Here is a 25,970-nt window from a genome sequence, read left to right as displayed (position 1 = left end):
ACGGCCCTGGATGGCGCTTCAGAACCCCTGGGTCGCCCCTCACCGGCGTCCCCCCGGCAGCACCCGGAGTGGATGGTTCGGGGTCCCCGCCTGCCGCCAGGGCCTGGGTGGAACCGAGCGCGCCTCCGGGGAAGCGGGGTCGCCTCTAAGAGCCCGGGCCTGCAGGGGCGGGGCGCCCTGGGCACCGGGGATTGGCGTGGCGGGCGCCGCCTCCCGTCGTGCACTGGGGTACCGGCACTCACCCGGAAGGAGAAGCGGAGGCCGGCTCTATGGTGGGGCGCTGGCGCCGTGGCGAGTGGGTGCTGCTCTCAGGTGAGGGGGCGTGGGCGGGCCGGGCCGCGTGGAGGCGGTGGGGGTGGGGGGGAAGCAGGTCCTACTCAGGTGAAGGCTGCGGGTTTAAGCGTCAGTAATGGCGCGTGGGATGGGGACTTCGCTTAACTTCCTAGGGACTGTCACCTTCTGGAGTAAAGGCTGGTACTTGCTCGGGATCCAGGGAAGGAAACCCAGCTTTTCCATTTATTATTATTATTATTATTATTGATTTGAGAGAGAGAGAGAGAAAAAGAAACATCACTTTGTTCTCCTTATTTATGCATTCACTGCTTGTTTCTCGTATGTGCCCTGACCCTGGGATGGAACCCGAAACCTTGGCCTATCAGGTAACCAACTGAGCTAGCCCGCCAGGGCCTTCTATTTATTTTTAAAGAAGTATAAAGCATCTTTCCTTCCCACTCTCCAAGGAAAGACTGTGTGGCCCTTTGCTCCTAGGTGGTTAAGAATGCGGGGGGCGAGGGAGGGGGGAGGAGAGGGGTCGGGGAGGATGTGGCCGGGATAAACAAGTTTGGGGACATTTACCCAAACGGTTAGGACTATGGGTATTGGCAAGTATTTTAGGTTGTGGTCGTCTTTGTGACTTACCTCCTAAGTGGAAGGATTGGCAAATTGCAGAGGGACACAAGAATGGAGCACAGCTGGTTGGTTGAGAACGCACGGAGGTTGGTCTGACCGGGGAGGCTGCTTCTACCACCTGTGGGTGTTCAGGAAGAAGAGCTTTTTGAGTCGCCCGCTGGCTCTGGCATGAGTTAGAAGGGATGGAAGTCTCCGTGGCTCAGTATACTTTTACCACCTGATTGGTTTCTTAACCTATCTCTTGAAGTAGTTTAAATGGGCGTGAAAATGGTGGCACCAAAGCCTGGCATTGTTATGACATTGGAAAGCTTTACAAAGAATCTGCTTTGTAAACAGCAAACAGCTGGGCTCTCGCTGGAGGTCTTGGTGCTGGTACAGGTGGAGAAAGTAAAGGAAACTTCAGATGTGATTGAATGGACCCAAGAAATGGAGTTAGCACTGAGTTGCATAAGTAGCTGAGATAATCACGGACTCTATTCTTATTTGGGTGACAGGGATCCAGCTCCCAGATCATAGAGCTAAAGTTAACTTCCCTTTTCCCCTCCAAAGAACTGAGCTTCATTTCCTTCTGAGGAGTGGCCTTATGGGGAGGAAGCTAATGGAGAATAGTAGTTGCTAGAAGTTATTACTTGAAGTCTAGGTTTTTGTATTCCAGTGTGTGTTTTTTAAATATTTTTATTGATTTCAGAGAGGGAGGGAGAGAGATAGAAATATCAATGATGAGAGAGACTCATTGATTGGTCATGATCGAGCTTGAAACCCAGGATTCAATTCCCTGACTGGGAATCGAACCCAGGACCTTTTGGTCCATGGGATGACACTCAACATGACACTCATGGGCGATGTTCCAGTGTGTTTTTAGGAAAGTTACAATGGAAACTTTCTTAGTGCCCTTCACATTTTAGATTCAAGTACATAGCATCTTTGGATTTTTTTTTTTTAAAGCCAGTTTATAGCTGTTTGTTTCTAAGTGGTATTAGCCCCAAAGGAAAAGAGAGGAACTTGCACATGGGGGTGGTGCAAGCTCTTCTTGAGTCCAAGAGTGATGACCGTTTAGTTGCTCAATTATAGTCCTTACTTTGGCAACCCTTTCAAGGCACAGGAGATGTTTGAGCTCCGCCGAGCTTGTGGATGGCTATGGTTTCCCTGGCGTTGTCTTTCCTGTTGTTACTTTTGTGCAAAGACATTTCAGACTCTTTTAACTCTGCTCCTGTGCTGGCAGTTTACCAAATGCCTGAAAAGAAAAGAGAGAGAAATATCTTTAAATCTGAGGAGATTAACTGTTCACAGTGAGTTGGCCTTTTTGGTCACAGGCATTTGACTACTTACATCGAGATTTTGTACGTCAGTTGTGATGGCGTTGGCATCACCTACCTTTCCGTTCAGGACCCCTTTGCAGTGGTGCCTGCATCAGATGAAGAATCAGATCGTCAGCAAGAATACCGTTTAAGATGGTATTGCCATCATAAAACCGTCGGTTGGCTCGGGGGTGTAGCCCAATTTTGTCACATGCCATGCAGTTTTGTCTCTGAGTACTGCAGCGTCTGTGTGTGGAGAGACCTGGTATACTGGAAATAACGGGGAAAGCTGTTTGCTCTGCAAATTTTGTGGTGCAAATGAGTTTCCCTTCTCCTGAAACATTTGCCTTGTGTTAGCAAAACATAAGATAGAAGGAAACTCATTATACACTCTTCTGATGGTAAGGCAGAACTAATAAGGGAATGTGTTTAAAATTAATTGTGGGAATGTAAAAATGAGTGGGTGCGAACGGGCATGGGGGGAGGAGAGGGAGAGCTTAGAGATAGTCATGTTTCCCCAGGAGCCAGCCGGGATCATTTGTTGGCAGTACGTATTGGCTGAAGTCAGTTTTCATTTCAAGGTAAATTGAAAAGGGAAATTAAACCTTATTGTTCCGCTCTTAAGAGAGGAGAAGGGGGTGCAGGTGGCAGCCAGGGTGGATGCTGTTGGAGTGGTTCTAGGAGTAATAAGATTAGTGCTGTATTTTAACAGAAGGTGACATCATGGGCCCCTTTGGACTTGAGTAACCCTGTGCTGCAACTTTCATGGCCCCCTTGTCGGAGTGGGCGATGTCGCTGCACAGGCAAACTGCCACATTGGGGGAAATCGGCAGCTTAGGCTTTAATGAATCTTTACAAAGGAGTGAGAACATCCTGAGTCGACCTGTGCAGCTGTGGGTGTTTGGGCAGAGGTACATGTCCGGCAAGGAAATAATTAGAACCATTGGCTTGGGTTCTGGAGAACAGATTGGACAGGGGAACATCAACACTGGGCAACCCATTCTGGTGCTCCGGTTGCTTTCTAGCTCTGATTTATCTCTGGGGAGGTGACTGTAGTGAGCCAGACAAAGACTTAGGAGCACTGCTGTTTTGTGGGGTTTGGCTGTCTCTGGACAGCCAGGAGGGGGCGATGTTAGGCTCCCTCGCACAGCTGTGCTGTGTGCCCCCACAAGACACTGCTTTGCCTGCAGTCTTCAGGCAGAAAGGGTTTACAATGGAATCTTGTTGCTTGAGGTGAACACTGCACAGACCCAAACGTGCTTTGGCTAGAGGTGGCCTACTTAAGGGTTTTGGCCATGGTTTTATTGTGTTTTTTTGTGTGTGTGTTTTTATTTTTTCCCCAGCCCCCTCCCCCCACCCCTCCCCGCCCCTTTTGGCCATGGTTTTAAAAGGGAGGCACATCCCCCAGGACTTGTAGCTGTAATAGAGCTCATGTGGTGGAATGTCTTTACTTCCTCTTAAGTTGTATGTACGAATGAAAAAAGGTGCCAGGTTTTCCCCAGGAGGGTTGATTGAAGTTTTTCAGGGTTTTTCCCTGGTAAAGAGTGATAAGAATTGCCCTAACTGGTTTGGCTCAGTGGATAGAGCATCAGCCTGCGGACTGAAGGGTCACAGGTTCGATTCCAGTCAAGGGCATGTACCTTGGTTGTGGGCACATCCCCAGTAGGGGATGTGCAGGAGGCAGCTGATCGACGTTTCTCTCTCATCGATGTTTCTAACTCTCTATCCCTCTCCCTTCCTCTCTGTAAAAAAATCAATAAAATATATTTTAAAAAAAGAGTGATAAGAATAGAAGCACACTAACCATGATTGTTCCCTTGTCATTTGTATCTCATCAGATGTTTTCTTCCAATGGACTTTTGATGTAGGATGTTGGAGAACCAAGAGCAGGAGGTAAGCATGTGGTCTCCACAGAACAGGTGGGTAAAAGTTTGAGGGGATTTGGGAAAAGGTGCACATCATTGCTTCGTGGTATCTTTCTGACAGTAATACCTAGGTGGTTCTGATGAGCTCAAAATGAAACCAGGAGAGGGAAATCAGTAGTAAAGGCATTTCTGGGAAATGAGGTTCCATTTTGACTAACTTTTCCATTTCTTACACTGTACTAGAATGTAAGCTACACGAGGGTAAGACTTTTTGTCTCTTGTTCATGTTCTACCCTCAGTGTCTTAGAAAAGTGCCTGACACATGATGGGTCAATAAATATTTGTTGAATTTAACGAATAAATGAACAAATGAATGAAAGTTGGTGCTGTCTGTTTGGAAGAAATCTGGCAACCTGAGTTGTCAAAGCTGCCATACTGTGTGATTGAGCTGAAGCTGAAGGAGCATTTCTTGCCTCCAGGAGGTGATCACTGTGCGTGTTCAGGACCCCCGTGTGCAGAATGAGGGCTCCTGGAATTCTTACGTAGATTATAAGATCTTCCTCCACGTAAGTGCATCAAACTTCTGTATTGGGATCAACATTTGCCAGGGCTGAGGGACAGTGCTGAGACAGAACTTGTTTGTGGATGTTTTGACAGGCCTGAGACAGAAGAAAAGGAGGGAGGAGAGGAACAAGAGCTTGGGGTATGCCTGAGAGTTGATTGCAGGCTGCCTGGTGGCATCTTGCTCTAGTTGGAGCCCCTGATCAGGACTGTGGCCTAGTGGCTTAGATCCTCCGTGAGAGTGATGCAGGGGAGTTCGTGTGATACTGGTCTTTCCCCATTAAATCCTTTTCGTGTACTTTCTCCTGTAGACCAACAGCAAGGCCTTCACTGCCAAGACATCCTGTGTGCGTCGCCGCTACCGTGAGTTCGTGTGGCTGAGAAAGCAGCTACAGAGAAACGCCGGTTTAGTGTGAGTCTGCTCTGCTTCCTTCTCGGGTCTGAGACTGGCTTTTTAGGTACTTACTTGGGGATTAGAGTTTACAAAGGAGGAAAACGTGGCAACATGCCAGGCGCTAAGGACATTGAGAAATCTGTTCTTAAATTATGTTTTCAAATTAGTGAAAAAAAGTAACGAACAGAGTTCTTATTTCTAGTTTTTTGACTGAAGACAATTTAGAATAGTGATTCCACCACAGAATGGTCACTGAATGCTCTGGTGACGCCTGTTGATGACCTAGCCAGTTAATTACCTTGTGGGACTGATGAGACCATTGTCATGGGTCAGGCCTTCATAAGCCAGTTGGAAATTCCCCTGAAAAGTTGGGCACCTCTAGCCTTGCTGTTTTTTGTTGTTGTTGTTAATCCTCACCCGAGGATATTTTCCCATTGATTTTTTTAGAGAGAGTGGAAGGGAAGTGGAGAGACAGAGAGAGAGAGAAAACATCAATGTGATAGAGACACATGGGTTGGTTGCCTCCTTGCACGCATCCGACCGGGGCTGGGGATCCGAGCTAGGGATTGAGCCTGCAACCAAGTTATGTGCCCTTGACTGGAATTGAACCTGGGAACCTTCAGTCCACGGGCCGACGCTCTATCCACTGAGCCAAACCGGTGAGGGCTGTTTTAACTATTTTAAAATATTTTTTATTGATTTTTAGAAAGAGGAAAGGGAATGGAAAGAGAAACATTGATGGGAAAGTGAAGCATAGATTGGCTGCTTCCTGCACGCCCCCTATTGGGGATTGAGCCTGCAACCCAGGCATGTGCTCTGACCAGGAATTGAACAGGTGATCTCTTAGTTCATGGGTTGACGCTCAACCACCAGGCAACACAGGCTGGGCAGTAGCATGGAGTTTTGAAGCTATAGATTTGATTCAAATACCAGCTCTGCTGCTTATTAACTGTGTGGCACTGGGAAATTTTCTCAGCTGCTCTGATTCTTTTCCTTGCTAGTAAAATGAGAACACTAATATCTTTCTCATGGAGTTTGGAAGGATTAGTGAGATAAGGTTTATAAAACATTTAGCGTAGTGCTTGAAACATGGTATGCAGTGAGTCATTGTTAGCTTCCCACCCTTGCCACCTTATTAAAAGCTATTTGTATTGATTTGTGCCTCTTTTAGGGGATGTCCTTGATCAGGGCTGATATGACTGTCTTGCATGTTGATTAATAGTTGCACAACTTTGTTGAATGAACAAAAACTACTGAATTGTACTAGTACACTACCTCCTTGCATGGACAGGGTGGTGAGTTTTTATTCTCTCACCTCCTTGCTTTTCCTACACTTATCTTGTGTGTTACATTATGTGACTCCACAGGCCTGTACCTGAACTTCCTGGGAAGTCAACCTTCTTTGGCAGCTCAGATGAGTTCATTGAGAAGCGACGACAAGGTCTGCAGCACTTCCTCGAAAAGTGAGTGAACATGGCAGGCTAGCCCTTGCCTTCTGAGGTAGGGGCAGGGAGAGGGGACGGTGACAGGCAGGATGGCGCATTGAACATACATTTGGGATAGACCCTTTTCTTGTACTCTTCATGCTCACTCAAGCCAGAGCTCTACAGAAGATGGGGTTGGGGCCTGGCCAGCGTGACTCAGTGGTTGAGCGTCGACTTATAAACCAGGATGTCATGGTTTGATTCCCAGTCAGGGCACATGCCCAGGTTGCAGGCTTGATCCCTAGGGTGGGGCGTGCAGGAGGCAGCCGATCAATGATTCTCTGTCATCATTGTGTTTCTATCTCTTTCTCCCTTTCCCTTCTTCTCTGAAATCAATAAAAAGACATTAAAAAAGAAAAGAAAAAGAAGATGGGGTTAGGGAGAACAAAGCTTTAGGGTGATGCCGGGTGTTGTCCTACCTGTGTTTGCCCCAGGGTCCTGCAGAGTGTTGTCCTCCTGTCAGACAGCCAGTTACACCTCTTCCTGCAAAGCCAGCTTTCGGTGCCTGAGATAGAAGCGTGTGTCCAGGGCCAAAGCCGCACGACCGTGTCTGATGCCATTCTTCGCTATGCTATGTCAAACTGTGGCTGGGCCCAGGAAGAGAGGCAGGATTCTTCTCACCTGGCTAAAGGAGACCAGCCCAAGAGGTAACAAAGCTCTCTTCTTTGAGACATTGGGAGCTAGGGTGACTGTAACCGGGGTCAGTAAGGTGTCCATTGGACAGAGAAAGTGAAGGCACAGCATTGGTAGTCTTCCAGAAGAGGCCTTCTCCTCCTGTGCGGTTCTCTTATTCTAGCACAAGGGACGGTGTTACCCATCCCTGGGCAGCAGGTCTCTTATAGAAACCTGGGGAGAAAGAAGAGAAGGCTTTCTTATGTCCTTTACCTCGCCCCTGCCCTTAAAATAACTTTATTGAGAAACAGTTCACATCCCATAAATTTCACCATTTTAGTGTACTAGTACAATTCAGTAGTTTTTGTTCATTCAACAAAGTTGTGCAACTATTAATCACCATAGTTAATTTTAGAACATTTTCATCACCCCAATAGAGACCTTGTACCCATTAGCATGACTCCCCATTTTCCCCAACCCCTTGTTCCTGGCAACTACTCATCTACTTTCTGTGTCTCTGGATTTACCTATTCTGGACATCCTTTTGTTTAGTATATTTTCAAGGTTCATCCATTTTGTAGTGTGTATCAGTACTTAATTCCTTTTTATGGCTGACTAATAATCCGTTCTTTTGTTTGTCTTCACTTGTGTATCCACTCATTTTGCTTATCTGTCCTTTCTTTTCCCTTTCCCACTCTTCCAGTTGCTGCTTTTTTCCAAGATCGGGCAGGAGGAGTTCTCCCTCGCCGCCTCCTGAGGAAGAAAAGGACCATTTTGAGGTGTGGGCTCCTGTTGTTGACTCCGAGGCTCCTTCCTGGGAAAGCCCCCCTCTCCTTCCCCCTACCTCACCATCATGCTGTGATTCTGCAAGACCCGATGAAGGACCCTGTGCTCCTCCGCCTGTGAGGAGGTCTTTGGGAGGGGACCATGCTGTACCTTTGGATCCTAGTCAGTTAGAAACAGTTTTAGAAAAGTGAGCTCTGGTCTGAGCTCTGGGAGTTCTGCTCTGAAGTGGACAGAGGAGATGCAGGCAGGGAGATGCAGGCACTTGGGTGGGATTGGATGGGCCCAGGGCAGTTGGGGAGGTTGGGCTACTTTGTGTTTTACAGTTGCCTCTGCTCAGGTTGGTTGCATAGAGGTTGGTCACGACAACTCCTTAAAGTCCTCCATGGGAATAAACCGTATGCAGATGTTTGTAAGTTAAGCATAAGATCCAGGGGCTGTTGCCTTTGAAGAGAGTCCCATGTTCACTCTCTCGGGAGCTGAGTTTCTTTAGATGTTTGTTAATGGGCCCATGAGCACTGCCTCGGGTTACTAGTTTGGGGGATCTGTAAGTTGCGGATTCTAAGCTGCCATCCGGAATACTGTCCCAACAGAAATGCTTGTGTAGGTGTATTCCCACTGGCTCTGTTTTGCTGCAGCACTTTGATTCTGGGAGGCTGGCCTCTTGCCTACCTCCTTGCATGGACAGGGTGGTGAGTATTTATTCTCTCACCTCCTTGCTTTTCCTCCACTAATACCACTGAATGGAATGGTGCTGTGACTCCTGTCGCTAGGGTTTCCTGTATATTCCAAGACCTCAGCCTGGCTGTGTGGGGCCTGAGACCCACAAAATAGGTCATGGCCACCACAAAAGAGAAGTGGTTGTTTGCAGCCGAGGAAGGGCAAACAGCTCAGGGAGCTTTGTTTTGGAAAAGGCTGTCCTGGGCTGCCACTGTCTCTTCTGGTTATAAAGCAGAGACGTGAGCATCTTTTCTGCAGGGGTAGAATGAGCTCTTTTCTTTTCTAAACCCCTTTCCCCCCTTAGTAACAGCTTCCTGCCCCCAGGGCTTCAGCCACTACAGTGTCCCTCTGCTGTGTTTCAGGGAGGCCATATGTTCAGTCCAATGGGGCGCAAGGGCTTTGTTTCTTTCTGGAGAGAGGGCTCTAGGGATGGAGATGAGGAACAACGCGCCTTCCTTCAGACAATGAGGCATTCTGCCCTCCTGCTACCATAATTCCTCTCCGCTGAGAGCCAGAGCTGGTCGGGGATGCATGCCGCTGGCATTCGGCATTGCTCTGCACTTGGGTTTGTGTGTGGTTCTTCTCTCGCCCACTCCTCCCTCCTGGCCATCCCTCTGTGCGCTCTCTTACCAGCCTGTGCTGTGGGACTGTCATGGCATTTAGTTCAGAGTTGAGGGGCTTTGGCCTGAAATAAAATTCAACTATTTAAGACTGTTGTTGCAATTTGTGTCTAACAAGCTGTAGCAGAGAAGGAGGGAATGAAGGCTGGCACTAGTTACTTTCATAAATCATGAATTTATCAGCGTGGAAATAATGGTTCCGAGCTGTGCACTGCAGCTCCTGCATTGTGAGTGCAGCTCAAGTTCACTACTGGAGGAAGGACTGTCTTCCAAAGAGCCAGGATCCAGCCCTTCTCACAGGTATGGGCATGAACCTCGTTAGGTATAATTTACCTGATGCTGCTCCCATCCTCGAAGCCTGTCTGAGGTGCCAGGTGCTGAAAGAGAAATAAAGTTTGTCAACAGGCAGATGCAAAGCCCTGGCTGGGACTCATCCCTCTTTCCTGCCCACCTCCCCTGAGTCTCTCCTTTATATGATGCAGCAGAGCAAGGCGAGTATAGAAAACCTACAGAGGCAAATCCAAAATGTCAAAAGAAGTTCATTTAAAAAGGGGAAAAAAAAACTCCATACACAACCCTCACAAAAACCCGACAGATGCTAAGCTAATGGCATCCGTTCTGCTGATTGGTGGGGATGACTCATGAATATTAATGAGTCCAATGCTCCAAATGGTGCAGCTGTGAACCCAGCTGTGCCTGAAGCTCTCTGATCTCAAAACTTCCAGACAGGAGCCGGAGGTGGTCTGTGTCAATTCCCTACTCAGCCAAAAAACAGCAAGCTGGGTTAGCCTTCTTCTGTTCGCCCCTTTTCGTCTGGAGTTGGTGCTCAGCAGCTAGTTCTGCCAGCAGGGTAGGCTGCTGGGACAGCAGGAGCCATTCAAAGACACGAATGTAATTTTTCTGACTCCTGGCTTTTTTAATGATCCATTAACAGCAGTGTATATAACAGCACCTCAGTTAATCTAAGGCCACGCACCATCCCCTCACTGGTGCAGAGTTGAGTGTAGGCCATGGAAGGAGATGTGCTAAGAATGGAAAAATTTTTCTAATAATACAGGCCTGGAGTTAGCAGAAAAACAGCAAAAATGGATTTCCTTCTTCATCCAGACAATGCCATTTGCCTTTATCATGGTGTATTCTGTCCCTGTGTGTACTCAGGGCTAGTTCCCATGGCTGGCGACCTCTGGCCTACTGAGCTGTTTTGTAGAAAGAATTTTTTTTTTTCGAATTCAGGATTGAGGTAGGTTCTATGCCTGATGTAGTCACCTTTCTTCCAACAGCTACTTCCATGGCCCAAGTCCAGTCATTTGTTACTCAGGATGAGTGATCCCAAGTTCTTGGGTTTGGTTTTGTTTGGTGGAAGGAAATGTGTGTAGGAGGGTCTAGGGGGAGGGGAATTTTCTTGTATGAAAATCATAAGTTTCACATACATCATTTTTGACCTTGGTGCCCAATGAGGAGGGCAGAGCAAGTATTGTACTCCTTTTCTAGCTGAGGAAACTTTTGAGTTGAGCTGAGCATGGTTTTTAAAAAAATGTTTTTAGATGATGGTAGAATATATTCATGTGAGAGGTCTTTTCCAAGCTCTGTAAGACAAGGTGTCCCCCCCCTACCCCCCAGATTTTTTTTTTTAAATCTTAAACCACCACTAGTAAAAGAAAAAAAAAAACCACCCTTCTCTTTTCAGTTGATCTTAGAAATCAGAGCTCCTCCACGGTTCTGTTTTCTGACTGCTAAGGCCTTCGATCCACACCATCAAGTCCTAGGCAACTCGAACCCTGTCTGGTAGCTTTGCTTGGGAGGTGATCGTGACTTTTTGACATTAAGTTTGTGCATTTGTTTATATGCCTTAGCTCTTGCTGAATATTCTTAACATCTACCGGTGAGGAGGACAGTGGGCCTGGAGGGTGCAAGGTGGGACTGGAGGTAGAAATGGCAACACCAGCTCCCGGCCTGCCTCTCGGAGGCCGCAGGAGCATTCAGTCGGCTGGAGTGGCATCTGTGGATTTATGTGTGCGCAGCCAGCTGAGACTCGGCTAAAGCCAAGCAGATAATCACTGTAGTGCGAGATAGTGACTTCCTCAGTCGAGCTGGGGCACTGATCCTAAGCCACCCCTCCCGGTGGCCCTCTGCCAGCAGGGACTTGGCTCTGTAGAGGGCACGTTGCCCAGCTCAAGGTAACCCTTTGAACTGTAGGTGAGTGCCCCTGTTCCTGTTCTTACCACTGTACCTTCCTTCCTGAGGGTTTCCTTAACCCAGTGGTCGGCAAACTCATTAATCAACAGAGCGGCAAACCACGGCTCGTGAGCCACATGTGGCCTGAGAGCCACAGTTTGCCGACCACTGCCCTAACCGATTTGGAAGCCCCCCACCCACCTCTTCTCTCTCTCCTCCTCCCTGCCTCAGCTCTTCTAAGGAGCTGTTTCAGGAACTGCTGCAAAGCCCAAGTACGCACGCATCTGGCTTCCCACAAGGCAGCAGGAGCCAGTCCTAACATCTTACTAGAGAAATAACTTGGGTAAAATCAGTTCCGCCTTAGTCATGGCTGGCTTTGGAACTGGAGTGCTGGAACCTCAACTCTCAAGATACAATAAGTATGAGTAATTTATACTCAAAAGAATAACAAGAGCCATACTTTTTAGGAGACAGTGCTCCTGACTCAGTGAACAGAGTGAATAATTTTACTTTTCATTAAGGGGAGACCTGGTCCACTTCCACAAGCAAAGGAGGAAAAAAACAAGGTGCTTGCATAGCAGGGAAAGGGAGCCTGAATAAGGAGGGAGAGGTGGTAAAGCCAGAGGGAGAATCAAGAGGTCACCTGAAAGTCTAAGGATTTCCCCCCCTGAAAGGGCAGGAACGTGAGATGCTTCTGTAATCTTCGGGTTATGGGAAGCCACCAGCCACAATTACTGTCTGTGGCTGTCAGGTCCCTCCTTCCTGTCCTTTCAGCCAGTCACTTTTTTCCTCATACCATCTGTTTGGAAGGGGCAGGTTTTTTGTTTGTTTTTAAACATTTTTTGTTAATCCTCACCTGAGATATTTTCCCATTGATTTTTAGAGAGAGTGGAGGGGAGGGGGAGAGAGACAGAGAGAAACATCGATGTGAGAAAGACATCAATTGGTTGCCTCCCACATGAGCCCTGACTAGGGCTGAGGATCGAGCCTGCAACCGAGGTAGATTGTTCTTGACTGGAATTGAACCCAGGACCCTTCAGTCTGTGGGCCAACACTCTTACCCACTGAGTGAAACCGGCTAGGGCAGAGGCGGTTAGTTTAGGTTCTTCCACGAGTGCTCTAGCCCTGTGTATGTCCCTTCCCTGGTGGCCATGTTGGTGTGGGAAGCCAGGCCTACCAACATCCCCACCCAAGTCCCTCTAGCAGAAGGCCCAGGATAGTGAGAGCCCGAGGCGGTTTGTTGGAGACAGTGCAACCTGCCCATACGAGACTTAGATATATTCTACCAATTAGGGCACATCTGTTCCAAATGCTGAAAGGCGAGCACTGTCTCTTTAAGAGCCATCCCACTCCTCTCCTTGAGTGATGAGGGCTGGGAGCACAAGGGAGTCAGATGCTGATTAAACAGTCCTACTGCTGAGCTCTGTTAGAAAATTACTGTAATTATGATCTAGTCCCAGCAGAGGGATGAGTTCCAATCCTGCTAATAACCCTTCCAGGTGCCTCAGATTCAGGGCCCATGGGAGGCAGCATCGACAGGGCTCTGGCTGGCACTGGGGCCAGCGATGGCCCTCCTGTCTGGCCTGTGCAGGCGCAGACAACAAAAGCACTGGACCCCCCCCTCTTAGCCTCCTGAGAAGGCAGTGGGTTTTGGTTGTGTTGTGGTTGTTCTTTCGGTTCTTGACAGCTCATGGGAGTCATTTGTCGGAGAAAACTTTCCCCTAAACTAACATGAAGAACCAGGAAAATCACAACCACGAGATGCCAATCTGTCCTGACGCTCCTCACTTCCGCCTGGGGACTGCGGCGAGCACTGCACCAGCCCACTCTGCGAGGCGGAGGGAAGCAGAGCAGTCGCCCTGAACTGCAACTGTCTTCCACGCTTGTTTCTATGAACCTGTGTTTCTTTTTTTTTTTTTTTCTTTTCTTTTTTAAAATATATTTTATTGATTTTTTACAGAGAGGAAGGGAGAGGGATAGAGAGCTAGAAACATTGATGAGAGAGAAACATCAATCAGCTGCCTCCTGCACATCCCCCACTGGGGATGTGCCCGCAGCCAAGATACATGCCCTTGACCGGAATCGAAGCTGGGACCTTTCAGTCCGCAGGCCAACGCTCTATCCACTGAGCCAAACCAGCTAGGGCTGAACCTGTGTTTCTTGCTCTGAAGTGTAGTACACAGCATTCCACTTGGTCCTGACCAAGAGTTTCAGGGATTTCTGCCACTGGAAAGGGAAACAGGGACAGTAAACAGAGCTGCTGAGAGATTGGGGGTAATGCAGCTCTAAATCAGCATGCATGGGCTTATTCACCTGAAAACATCATCTTTGTAGTGCAAATCTGCAGTGGTGCAGGCCAGCAAATCTCAAAGACGTTTGTGGAGCATAGAAGCTTGATGGTTGTTCTTAAACCCTGAGGAATTCATGGCATGTAGACTCTGTCTGCCCAGCCTAGCCGTAAGCTGCTGCCTGTCGCTCAAGCACAAACTTCTAACAGGCAGGGCAGTTTCTCTGCTTGGTCCTAAGCACACCCAAATGCCCCAGACCATGGTTCTCAACCAGGGGTGATTTTGTTTCCAGGGGACATTTTTGTTTGTCAGAACTGGGCGGGTGGGGGAGGGGAGGCTGGGGGCGGGGGGCGGGGGGGGGGGGGGGGGGAGTATTACTTGTATCTAGTGTTTAGAGACCAGGGATGCTGCTGAACGTAAAATTACCTGGCCCAAAAACATAAAATTACCTGGACCAAAATGTCAATTGTGCCAGGTTGAACCCTGCACTAACAGAGTGAAGCAATAAGCTCCAAGTTTTGCCCTCTCTGTCCCCCAAACTTCCACTGCATTGCCTTGGAAATGTTAAAAAAAAAAAATAATAATCGCCAAGCCCGGTAGTGTAGCTCAGCACCAAGAGGCCACTGGTTCGAATCTGGTTGGGGCACATGCCAAGATTGCGGGCTTGATCCCCTGTCAGGGGCATGCAGGAGGCAGCCGATGGATGATGTTTCTTCTCATCAATGTTTCCATCTCTATTCCTCTCCCTTCCTCTTTCTCTAAAAAAAAATCAATAAAATATTGTTTTTTTTAAAAAAAGAAATGATTGCCAAGCATGGAAACAGACTGTCAAATCTCAGAGGGAAGGGTGGGTGGGTGGGCGGTAATCAACCAAAGACGTTGTGTGCATATATGCACAACCCATGGACACAGACAACAGGGTGCTGAAGGCCTGGGGAGGGGGCAGGCTGGAGGGGGTCAGTGGGGGAAAAAGGGAACATACGTAATACTTTCAACAATAAAGAATTGTTTTAAAAAAGAAATGATCGCCAATCTCCAGGTGCCAGGTGCTTTTCCGGAGGTGGGGATGTATTACGACAGGCCCAGCCAGGGTGCTTACTGTAGGAGGCTGCCAGTAAAGGTCCCCTGGGTGATTCAAGGCAGCACAGTGCTGGACAAGTGTCTGATGGAGGGGGAAAGGAAAGTGTGAAGTGTGCTTTCTGTTCCAGGATCAGATGTGGGGGATAAAAGGTGGCCAGCTGCTCACCATCAGGGGAAGAGTGTCTGCAGTGGGACCAGATGCCCTTGTGGAGGACCAGCACTCGCGGCCTCTCAGAACGTACTCTCTTCACAGGCGGCGAGGAAGTGGCACATTATTGCTCAGGGCCACAAAAACGCTTCCCTCGGTGGCACTCTGCCAGGTGGAGAGGTGGTGGGTGTGAGGGGGCCCCATGAGGGAATTGAACACACACAGCTGCTGACAGCCGGCCAGCCCCACAAGCAGCGAGAGACCCCAGGCCTCAGCACTGCCTGGGCGTCAGGCAAAGAAAGCCTAGTTGGCAGGGTTTGCCTAGATACCAGGCCTGCGGAGGAGAGGACTTCATTAGAAGGGACATCGTACCAGGAGAGCTACCCACAGGTTGAGAACCGCTAGCAGGGTCGCCTAAGACCATCGGAAAACACAGATATTTACATTACGATTCATAACAGTAGCAAAATAACAGTTATGAAGTAGCAATGAAAATAATTTTATGGTTGGGGGTCACCACAACATGCGGAACTGTATTAAAGGGTCGTGGCATTAAAAAGGTTGAGGACCACTGCTCTAATACAATAGTTTTTTTTGGAATATATATATAAGATTTTTGCATAAAATGGGCTACATCTTAAAATGTATTAATTGAATTCCAAAGGGTTGCAAAAGAATGGCCATTGATTTATACTAATGAAAAAAGAAAGGAAAAACCCCACCTTGTTTTCTGAACAGTTAGTTTTTGACAGGGAAACAGGGAGAATGATTCAAATCCCTCGAAGAAGAAAAATCTCTTGTTAGTTGTACGTTTCAAACTCTCTACCCAATTTCTGTCAATTCAAATGGGAAATGAAATGACTGGACAGAAGGGGAAGGGAGGGGAGGAACAAGGGCAGGGGTCCTCAAACATTTTAAACAGGGGGCCAGTTCACTGTCCCTCAGACCGTTGGAGAGCCGGACTATAGTTTAAAAAAAAACTATAAACAAATTCCTATGCACACTGCACATATCTTATTTTGAAGTAAAAAAAACAAAACGGCAAAAACACCCGCTTGTGGCCCGCGGGCCGTAGTTTGAGGACGCCTGAACAAGGGACTATGGTAATACACAAACTAGAAAATTAGTTTGAGTCACTGGGCTGTGTAGCAGAGATAATCCTCTGTGTAGTGGCTGCTTTTTCTCAAGTCAGCCCCACCGATTCTGCTGGTGTTCTGGGAATTAGCAAATCAGCACCCCTCCTGGTGGGGAGAGCTTTCTGGCCAAAGATTAAAGCACCTCTGTCCCGGACATCTGACTGTTTGTTCTTAACATGCAAGGAAGAACAGAAAATAACACACTTTGGTTTCTTTCTTTTTTTTTTCATGCTAGCTTTGCTTCAACTCCATTTTTTTTTTTTTCCTTTTTCAGGCTGCTTTTTAAAGGCATGAGTGTGTCCCCTCCACCCCACATCTTGCTTTTTGCATTGACATCACTGCTTTCTGGTGTCGCAAGTCACTGGCACGGAATGTGGGTTTTGAAAATGTGTCACTGGAGGTGTGTAACTGCAATAGGTTGTGAGTGATTCAATAAGCAACGCAGCAGACTGAGAATTTAAAGAGTCTTTCATTTCATTTCCTCGTCTACAGCAGATTCTGTGTGATTTTTGTCGAAGTCACCACCTTTCAGATCCTCAGTTTTGCCACTTGGCAAGACTAACTGGTTACAAATAAGGTAGTTCAACTGAGCAAGCTAAAGTGCAAAAAATAAAAAATAAAAAAAGTTAATGTGAAATCTAGGCGATTCCTTACATATTAGGTTTAGAAAAAATATCTATCTGAAACATCTCATCAGCCGCTACCTTTTGGCATTGCTTTCACTTTAAATGGAATCAAACTGTCTGGGTTTAGGAAATGAAACTTAATAGGAATTCTCTTTCCCATTTTTATTCACCAGAGGGAAAGATATAGTTGGTTTTGAATTAAATTCAGACTTCTAAGAGATATAACAGGCCGTTGTGTCGGGAAATTTAATATTGAGGTAACTGCAAAACAGTGTCTGTGCTATTTTGCTATATGGATGACAGGGGAAAAAAAACACTAGAAAAATGTAGTTTTAATGAAATGTAGCTGAAAGATTGCTTTCAGAGTATTTAGTATTCTCAGATATTATTCTCAGATATTAGTTTGGACAATACAGGCCAAACTGTACCAGCCCCAGGTCAGATTATCCAGTGGATGTCAGTAAGTTCTGTGTAAATTATTTATCTGTAAAAGGCAGATAACACATTTGCTTCTTAAATTTAGGATCCGAGCTTTCTTATTTTCCCTCCTTTACATAAAATCAAGGAAGAAAAAAAGTCTCCCACCTCTAACCCTCCTGTTTCACATGCCAGATCAATTAGTGGCTATTAAGAACCCATTTTTGCCCTGACCAGTTTGGCTCAGTGGATAGAGCGTTGGCCTGCAGACTGAAGGGTCCTGGGTCCCATTCCAGTCAAGGGCATGTACCTTGGTTGCGGGCACATCCCCAGTGGGAGTGGCGGGGGGGGGGGGGGCGGGCGTGCAGGAGGCAGCTGATCGATGTTTCTCTCTCATCGACTTTTCTAGCTCTCTATCCCTCTCCCTCTCTGTAAAAAATCAATAAAATATATTAAAAAAAAAGAACCCATTCTTAAAAAAAAAAAAAAGAACCTGTTCTACATTTAATGTGGTTAGTTAAGTGGTCTAATACCCCCCAGTTATCCAGTTAGTCACAGGCAGTAAGGTGGGGATTTGGTTAGTGGAGTCAGAGAAGTGGTAATCTGATTAGCCAGTTGCTTTCTGAGGCTATTGGCTAAAACAGTGGTTGATATACGGAGTGGGGAGCAGTTTTTCGAGGTGAGGATGATCTCCAGGAAGACCGTGGGCATCCGTTGTTTCCCAAAGGTGTCCTTTAGAACTTGACCCTAACAGATAATGCACTTCAACCCCGTAGATAGTCTCATCAACACACTGAACTGCACCATCTTTTCCTGTATGTAACAATGGCAGAGATAGCCAGATGTCTATGGACCAGGTTTCCAATCAGTCTGTTTGTTAACATCGTCCAGGGCCAATCTAATTTCTTTTTCCACTTTCGGCTTACAGCTAGAAGGGTCAGCGTTCTAAGCGTGGTGTCTACCTTGCAGTTGACAGGGTGCCTACAGACCTTTGCAGTTTGGCCAATGGTTGTTTCCTCAGGTCTACAGATATAGAAGGGACTATTGCACTACGGGGATTTTGTTTTAAATGCTGGAAGCCAATGACTCTGCTATTGAGAGAGCCTTGAACTGTGCAGAGAGTGAAGTTACCTTGACCTTGCCCCTTTTCCATCCCCCTCCTGCCCTTGCCGCAGATACCTGCTCAGTCAGAGCCGTGCCACAATGGTATTCTCTCCTCAGCCTCCCAGCCCCCCAGCCTTCCAGACTTGGGTCCTTAGGGCTTCTCCAGGGAGGGAACGATCAGGGACACAGAGGGGTTCCTGTTTGCTCCCTCTGTTAAACATTTTAGAACAATGCCCATTGTCCTTACCTGTAGGTTGGGATTGGTGCAAAGGTTCCCCAAGCTGGAGGCCATTGGTTCTCTTCGGTTCATCTGCTCATATGCTGCCACCTAGTGGTCCCTTCTCCTTTAGCACCCTGTGTAAAATGGAGGAGACCTTATGGATAGTTCAGTATTGCCCTTTATCTCTTTTCTACTTTTCTCCCAGACCTAAGTCCTCCCCTTTGCTTACCTCTTTTTACAGCACATACACAAAACGCTTCATTGTTTTTTACTCCTGGGTCAGAAAATCTGGAAATGAAGAGCTGGCATAGGATCTTTTGAGAAACATGGAATCCACTGACAACGTTCCCGTTTGCTCCCCGGTTTCTCTCTTTTGATGGTGTGAAATCAATGTCTTTCTGCAGGGCTATGATGTAGTTGTCATAGAGGTGAGGAAGGCTACTACCAATCCAGGACTGCTCTGAATAGGCAGTTTCAGAGATAAACTTTATTTTTTCCCTTTTTATTTTTCAATTACAATTGACATTCAATATTATTCTGTATTAGCTTCAGATGTACAGCATAGTGGTTAGACAATCATGTACTTTACAGAGTGGCCCCTCACCCCATATTTTAAGTATCCACTTGCCCCATATATAGTTATTATAATGTTATTGACTATATTCCCTATACTGTAATTTACACAAAAGAAAATTTATTTGGCTGCTCAGTTGCCCATTTTCCAAAATTTCTTGTGTAGATAGTCAGGCAATAATAACAGCTAGGAGTTACCATGTGCCCATCATTGTTTTAAGTACATTAGCATGTGTTTTTCTTTTAATCGTCCTAATGACCTGGTGAGATGGAGTTTACCTCTTCCAAGGTGAGGAAACTGAAGCATAAAAGGTCAAGTAACTTGCTCTGGGGAACATATGTAGTAAATGGGGAACTGGGGTTTATTCTCATGCTGTCCGGTTCCAGAGTTTATGTTCTTAATAACTCTGCTTTGCTGCCTCTTCAAGGTACAGATAAACCTGAGTGCTAGGTACAGGCAACAGGAAAAGGAACAGGACTGTATACACAAGCCCTCTTCATAGTTCTTGCTTGGCCCCTGTCTAGGACTGGCTTCCATACAGGACTCCGTTGGGTAGTTAACTGAGGGGGAAAGGGAACTCTCCAATGTGCTGACTTCAAGGACTTTCTTCTAGCTCTGTCTCATTTCAGGGAGATTCAGCACATAAAAATAACCAAGGAGGTAACCAAAGGACGTCTGAGAGGCCAAGCAGGCAGGCCTAGGTTCCAGAGATGCTCCTACCCCGAAAGACAACTGCAAGTCCCCTTCTCTCTCTGGGCTTTTGTTCTCTCTCTGGCTATCCCTTCCTACTTTGTATGGTGTTGGCAAGAATGCCCAGAACCAGCATTTTGATGCCATTACAAAAGAAACTCAGCACCATCACACATGGCCAGGAACCAAATAAGACATTTATTTGTGCTTTTCAAATCAGACAAAACAACCAGAGACTCCCTTCTCCAAAGGAAAAACCTTTGACAGGAGGTTTCCTTCTCTCTCACCTCCTCGGTGACAAGCCTGTGGAAAGGGCAGAAGTGGCTGTGCGGGCATGTTTAGAGATGGAATGAGCTGTGACAAGGCAGGTGTAGTAACAGGTCTGCTGAATATGCCTCTTCCCACTTGTGCTATTGATGGTTTACAGTTACTAACACGTGTCAGAGACGTGGGTCTCTTCAGTAAAGAGAAGAGTCCGTGGTGTTGGTGGGGTAGCAGAGGTGGGAAGTGGGAGCTCCTGATGATCAGTTTCTTCATAAAGGCAGGCTAGAGAGAAGGATATGTGTCCTACAGGAGGAAAAACACATACATTTGCATGTCTGGTTTAAAATATAGAACGTATAAAAGGGCACAGAGTAAAAAGTGTCTCCCTGTCTCACAGTCATACAGCTTCTCTGTCCTTGGAGGCAACCAGCGTTAGCATTTTCTTTTTCCTTCCAGAGCATCTCATCTATCTATATAAAACCCTAATATGCAGATAGACCAAATGGCGGAATGACCAGCAGAAAGACTGGTCGCTATGACATGTACTGACCACCAGGGGGCAGGTGCTCAATGCAGGAGCTGTCCCCAGCCTGCAGGTCCCCAAGATGGTGTGGGGTGGGGCCGGCAAGTGGGCAGTGCCAGGCCAAGGTGGGTGCGAGCAGGGAGCCCCAGTCACCCTACTGGTGGCCCAATGGATCAGCCCTGATCACCAGCCAGGCCTAGGAACCCTACCCATGCACGAATTTCATGCACCGGGCCTCTAGTACATTTAGAAGCAATTGGAAACTTCCTTTTTACATGAGTGGAGTAAGTTAGGCCTACCTTTCCTTGCTACTTTTTTTTTTTTTTTTAAATTTACCAACATATCTTATAATGTATTCCATACCAATGCAGAGAGCTTCTTCTTTCTTTTTTACTGTTGCACAGTATTCAATTCTATGAACGTACTACAGTGATTTGGCCAGTTCTCTATTGAACATCTAGGTTATTTCCAATGGTTTGTTATTACAAACAAATAACCTAGTGTGACTAACATTTTGCATGTGTGCAAGTGTAGCTGTCGGATAAACTCCTAGATGTGGAATTGTTGGGTCAAAGAGAATGAGGAGATAAACAACTTTGTCATTAAATAAATCAGTCAAACCTGTGAATCTGTTTAGATCTGAGAGAAAAATTCCAACCCTTCTACATTCATGGCCAGGAAATGGAGCCCTCATTGGGAAAGTCATAAAGTCAAACCTGTGCGACAGGTCTGAGCTGGTGCTTTAGGCTGTACAAGGGCATCTGAAAGTAAGATCTATCCTTACGTGTTTTCCTAAAAGAATCCACTGCACACTAGAATGGGCCTGGTGTGGAAGATTCCAAGGACAGTCTGTATTACTGTCACACATGTCACCCCTCACCCCCAGCAATAAAATCGGCTCCCATTTCAGGCCGGAAGATGGAGCTCGTGGCATCACGCTAGCTTTGGGTGCCCTCTATCACCATCCTAATTCTAAACAAAACCCATTCCACGCCAAAGCAATTGCAACATTACCTTACCCAAAGCAAGCACTTACCCAACTGTTTTAAAATACGATGTGGTTCTTGCTCATAAAATGCAAGCCATATTCTTTATCACCCCAAAGTTAATTTACATTCCCTAAGAATCCTCATACGGGGCTCCTAATTTTGGCCAATCGGATTGTAATACATGGGCATTTGGGGGAAATGGTGCCATGCCTGGATTTGCAAGCTGGGATATAGACCCATGCTTATGGCACAGATTCTTAGTTGTCCCCAATATCCATTCTCCCCTTTTTATTTTATTAATGAACTCATCTTCCACTTTTAAGCTAGATACAATAAAGCTTTCCTTGCAGCTTTTCTTTGCAGCTTTGTCTTTCTGTCTGTATGTCTAAGTTCTGGCCAAAGGAATGTAAGCAGAAGTGGTATGTGCAGCATCTGTGAAGTGTCCTTAAAAGGAGAAGGTGTGCCCTTTTATTTTATGTTTCCTGCTGGGTAGAATACAGGCATGATAGTTGGAGCTGGAACACCCATCTTGGACCATGAGGTAACCTTAGGAATGTTGGCCACACAACCAAAACAAAACAAAACAAAACAAAACAAAACAACAAAACAACAAAAAGCAAGGTACCTGGGACTTAGACACCTTGTATTACTTACCTCCGGGTTTTTACAGAAGAGAAAAATAAATTTCTATTTAATTAAATCAGTTATTTTGAGTTTTCTGTCCCATGTAGTTGAACTTAATCATAACGGACACAGTCCCCTAATTTAGGAAAAACAGTTCCAGAATCATCACCTTTCCGTGGTGAATTATTAGCATCACCTTTGGAAATGAAGAAAAACTACTTCACTGGCAACTCTCATCCTTCACAGAGAAACAAAGGCATGGCCAACACATTCATTGGCCATAGTGTGGGTACCTGGGCTTCATCTTTCTTCTACTTCAAAGGCAGTTGTGAGGTACTCCTTTGGAACAATCCCAATGAGGCTGTTTAGTTCTCCTACCCACCAGCCATACATGTTATACTCCTGAAAAATGAAAAGAGAATGGTTTCAATTGGAATTTGGCCATGCTTCTGGTAAACTCTCATGGTGACTGCATGGGAGATTCTGTGGGGTGGTTAACACCCTTGATGGGATTATTAAATTTTAAGAAAGTCATCTAGAGGAGGAAAGCAAACTGTTTTCATTTTGCCATCTTCCTGTCTACATTGTAAACTTAGCACATTCGATGCCTTGCTCAACGTAAAGAGCATCTTTCTTTTTTTTTTTTTTTTTACCGTAGTTGAATGGCTTCTTCAGAGAAAGTTGAGCGCATCCTAAAATGCCAGAACACTAAAAATATTCAGGGAGTCAGGTCATAGTTCAAATCAATATTTACCAAGCATCTTCTATGTGCAAAGTGCTGTTTGAGTTCCCATGAGATGTATAATGATGAATCAGAACACTGCTTGCTCCCTGGGAGCTTATAGCAGAGAGTAATGGGCTTTGGAGTCAGACAGACTGGGATCTAATCCCCACTTGGTCATTTAGTAGCCATGTGACCGAAAGTTCTCCTACTTTAACTTCCTCTTCTGTAAGAGTAGGGAGGCTATCACCCCTCCCCTATGTGGTGGGGATATAAGTGACGCCACAGAAGTGAAAACAATTCAAAGTAACTGATACGTAGTAGGTGCTCTAAACATTAGAGGTGGGAGGTTGACAGGTACATTAATAATTACAGGCAGGCTAAGCAGTCGAGCATCAACCCAGGAACCAAGAGGTCCCCGAGTCAGGGCACATGCCCGGGTTGAGGTTAATGTGGTTGTTTTCCAGGGTTCTGTCCTGCCTTCTGACTTGATGCACTTTCCTTGAGCCATCTTGTACACCTCTGTGGTTTAGCTACTAATATCTGTGTGAATGATTCACAACCAGAATGGGCCCAAAGAAATACTTGTTAAATGAGGCTATGAAGGAATGAAAGGAGCAGTGGGGATTTGTACTCTCAGTTGAGCAGATTTGGTTACAGCTAACTACCAAATATTCTCCTGGTGATTGCAATGGTTGTGGCAGGAAGAGAGCAATTGCCTTTGGAGACATTTTCCCCAAATGGCTCTCTAAGTACCATGAAAACAGACGCAAATGGCATAAGAAGTGAGACCATTGAATTGACCCTAAAAGGAACAGAGAATTATCTTTAAAAATCAGTCTCCAGCCCAGATCTAAATGATGGATTCCTAATACCCAAGTGTATGTCAAGCTGCTCAAACTAAATATGACCCATCACTCTGCTTCTATTTCCATTCCCACTCCCAAACTTTCTATCCCTCCTGTTTCCTCTAGCTCAGTAAATGGCACCACTATGAACTCAGTTACTCAAGCCAGAAACCCAGGAGTCATTTCCAATTTCACCCTCCTTTTCCAATCAGCCCTTGAGTCCTGTCAATTCTCTTTCCAAAATGTTACTGGAATCCACCCACTTCTCTCCATGCCCACTGACAATATTCTAGAGTCATGTCACAGTCGTCTCTCATGAGGACTCTAGAAATAACCTCCACATTGGTTTCCGTATCTCCATTCTCATTCTCCTCCAACCTAGTCTTCGTTCTGCAGCCAGAATCCTTCTAAAATGTCACTGCTCCGCTCAAAACCTTTAAGTGGGTTCCCACTGCCTATTTATTGCCAACTTGTTAGACAAAGCCCTGCATGACCTGTTCCTGATCGCTGCCTAGCACTTTCACTCACCCACTCAGTCTGGTGGACCCTTAGTCAAACAGGACTTGTCTCAGCTGCTCCCATGGCTACAGCCTCTCTCATCTTGGAGCCTTTCCTCTGCCGGTTAGCCTCTACTTCCCTCCTCCCTTTCATGGGCTCACTCCTAAGCAGCTCTCAGATCTCACTTCCTGAGTCTTTCCAGATTCTCTAGAATCCTCACCTTGCCACTCTCTGACTGGGTGGGGGCCCCAGCCATGTGGTCCACAGGGCTGTGCCCTGTGCTTCCCTGGAAATGAGCTCCTGACGCTGTCTTGTATCGGTCTGCTTTTGTCTCAGTGGCAGTCACTAGGTGGGGAGTTGTGTGAGAGCTGGGACCTTGTTGGTTTTGTTTGCTCTTGCATTCCCAGCACTCAGTGTCGTACCCAGCACAGAATGGGGCCAAAAAAATACTTGTTAAATGAGGTTATGAAGAAATGAAGGGAGCAGTGGGGATTTGTACTCTCAGTTGAGCAGATTTAGTTACAACCAACTACAAAATATTCTCCTGGGGATTGAACTGGTTGTGGCAGGAAGAGAGCAACTGCCTTTGGAGACATTTTCCCAAATGGCTCCCTAAGTACCATGAAGACAGACTCAAATGGCATAAGAAGTGAGACCACTGAGTTGACCCTAAAAGGAACAGAGAATTATCTTTAAAAATCAGTCTGAAATAAATGAATGTGTCTACTGCCTCTCCCCACCAGACCTTATTCCCTTCCTCCCCAAGGCCAACTCCTCTACAGTCTGCACTGCCTTATGGGAAATTACCCAGAATTCCTTAGCCTGTGCTGTTAGAACATTTTTAAAAAATATATATTTTTATTGATTTCAGAGAGGAAGGAAGCGGGAGAGAGAGATAGAAACATCAATGATGACAGAGAATCATTGATTGGCTGCCTCCCACTGGGGACCGAGCCTGCAACCCAGGCATGTGCCCTGGATCGGAATCAAACCTGGGACCCTTCAGTCCACAGGCCGACGCTCTATCCACCGAGCCAAACTGGCTAGGGCTGTTAGAACATTTTAAAGCTCCTATCGGTACAAGTTATGTTCCTGTCCACCTCCCAACACTTAGGGCAATTTCTACCGTACGTTTCCTTGTAGTATTGCCTTGTGTTAGCATGTCACTGCAATGGCCGTGTCCATAGGGCCTTGTTGCGAAGGGGAAACACATCCTCTGTCGTCTTCTCTCATTGGAACTCATAAAAACTCTAGCTTTAGTTCTTCTCTTATCTCACAGGGGGAGGGCATGATGTCTGACAGTCTTTCGATCACAGTCAGCTTGCTTAGACATGTGTGAAGAGTGGCCTTCTACCTACCAGATGCTGTCGTCTTCATCACCTGAGGGGCTCAGAGAGGACTTTCTCTCCCTAGGGACTATTCACGACTCCTGACTCTGACATCCCTCTTTAGCCGAATGCCAGGAGGAGGACCAGGCCTTGGGAAGGTGCACCGTCAACTCGAAGAGGGGGCAATCAGGAAGCAGACGAGGCACGGCAGGACACCTGCAAAGACTAGGCTCCCGGTCACTGTGCTCTTGCTCGAGGGGAACACTGACCCTGTCGACCACAGATGTGGCAGCCGCACCACCGTGGTGAGAACTGAAATGAGTGAAATCAACTCTCTGCCCTTCAACACAGAAAAGCAGGCAGAAGTGTAAGGAGAGTGGCATAGTCTCAGAGACCATATGTATCCTGCTGTGGGAGCCTAGGAGCTTAATCAAAGCACCTACAGGACTTGAGATCTGACTGTCTTTTCCA

The 25,970-nt window shown here is 46.5% G+C and overlaps 2 protein-coding genes across 5 annotated transcripts in view; one reads left to right on the top strand and one right to left on the bottom strand.

Annotated features, from left to right (window-relative positions):
• The first annotated feature begins 122 nt into the window (after positions 1-122).
• Positions 123-17,443, top strand: SNX11 (sorting nexin 11). Of its 4 annotated transcripts, XM_054709410.1 has the most exons (8): positions 126-312; positions 4,046-4,100; positions 4,552-4,638; positions 4,945-5,045; positions 6,395-6,490; positions 6,946-7,158; positions 7,827-7,902; positions 16,348-17,443. In XM_054709410.1, the coding sequence occupies exons 2-8, from the start codon at positions 4,077-4,079 to the stop codon at positions 16,357-16,359; spliced, it is 609 nt and encodes a 202-aa protein (XP_054565385.1). In that variant the 5' UTR covers positions 126-312; positions 4,046-4,076; the 3' UTR covers positions 16,360-17,443. The 4 variants fall into 4 exon arrangements, with proteins under 4 accessions (XP_027984524.1, XP_008151980.1, XP_054565385.1 ...); XM_008153758.3 differs by lacking the exon at positions 16,348-17,443 and having other exon boundaries at positions 125-312; positions 7,827-9,335; XM_028128722.2 differs by lacking the exons at positions 126-312; positions 16,348-17,443 and adding an exon at positions 2,735-2,788 and having other exon boundaries at positions 7,827-9,335.
• Positions 17,444-19,888: 2,445 nt separating this feature from the next.
• Positions 19,889-25,970, bottom strand: part of SKAP1 (src kinase associated phosphoprotein 1) — a 269,123-nt gene continuing 263,041 nt past the window's right edge. Inside the window, exons 12-13 of the mRNA XM_054709246.1 lie at positions 22,398-22,506; positions 19,889-20,271 (exon numbers count right to left, since the gene is read on the bottom strand). Coding sequence (XP_054565221.1) covers positions 22,405-22,506 — 102 coding nt within the window. The 3' untranslated portion in view covers positions 19,889-20,271; positions 22,398-22,404. The remainder of the gene's footprint in view (positions 20,272-22,397; positions 22,507-25,970) is intronic.

The sequence above is a fragment of the Eptesicus fuscus genome, chromosome 20 (assembly GCF_027574615.1).
Source record: "Eptesicus fuscus isolate TK198812 chromosome 20, DD_ASM_mEF_20220401, whole genome shotgun sequence".
Lineage (NCBI taxonomy): Eukaryota > Metazoa > Chordata > Mammalia > Chiroptera > Vespertilionidae > Eptesicus > Eptesicus fuscus.
The sequence above is the reverse complement of the archived record's forward strand: the minus strand, read 5'-3'. Positions and strand labels throughout refer to the sequence as shown.

What these genes read in the sequence shown, in the direction of transcription:
- SNX11 (XM_008153758.3), top strand. Translation starts at nt 4,077, where the DNA reads ATGTTGGAGAACCAAGAGCAGGAG. An exon ending in ATTATAAGATCTTCCTCCAC is followed by an intron (nt 4,639 to 4,944) that starts GTAAGTGCATCA and finishes TTTCTCCTGTAG; the next exon opens with ACCAACAGCAAGGCCTTCAC. An exon ending in CTGCAGCACTTCCTCGAAAA is followed by an intron (nt 6,491 to 6,945) that starts GTGAGTGAACAT and finishes TGTTTGCCCCAG; the next exon opens with GGTCCTGCAGAGTGTTGTCC.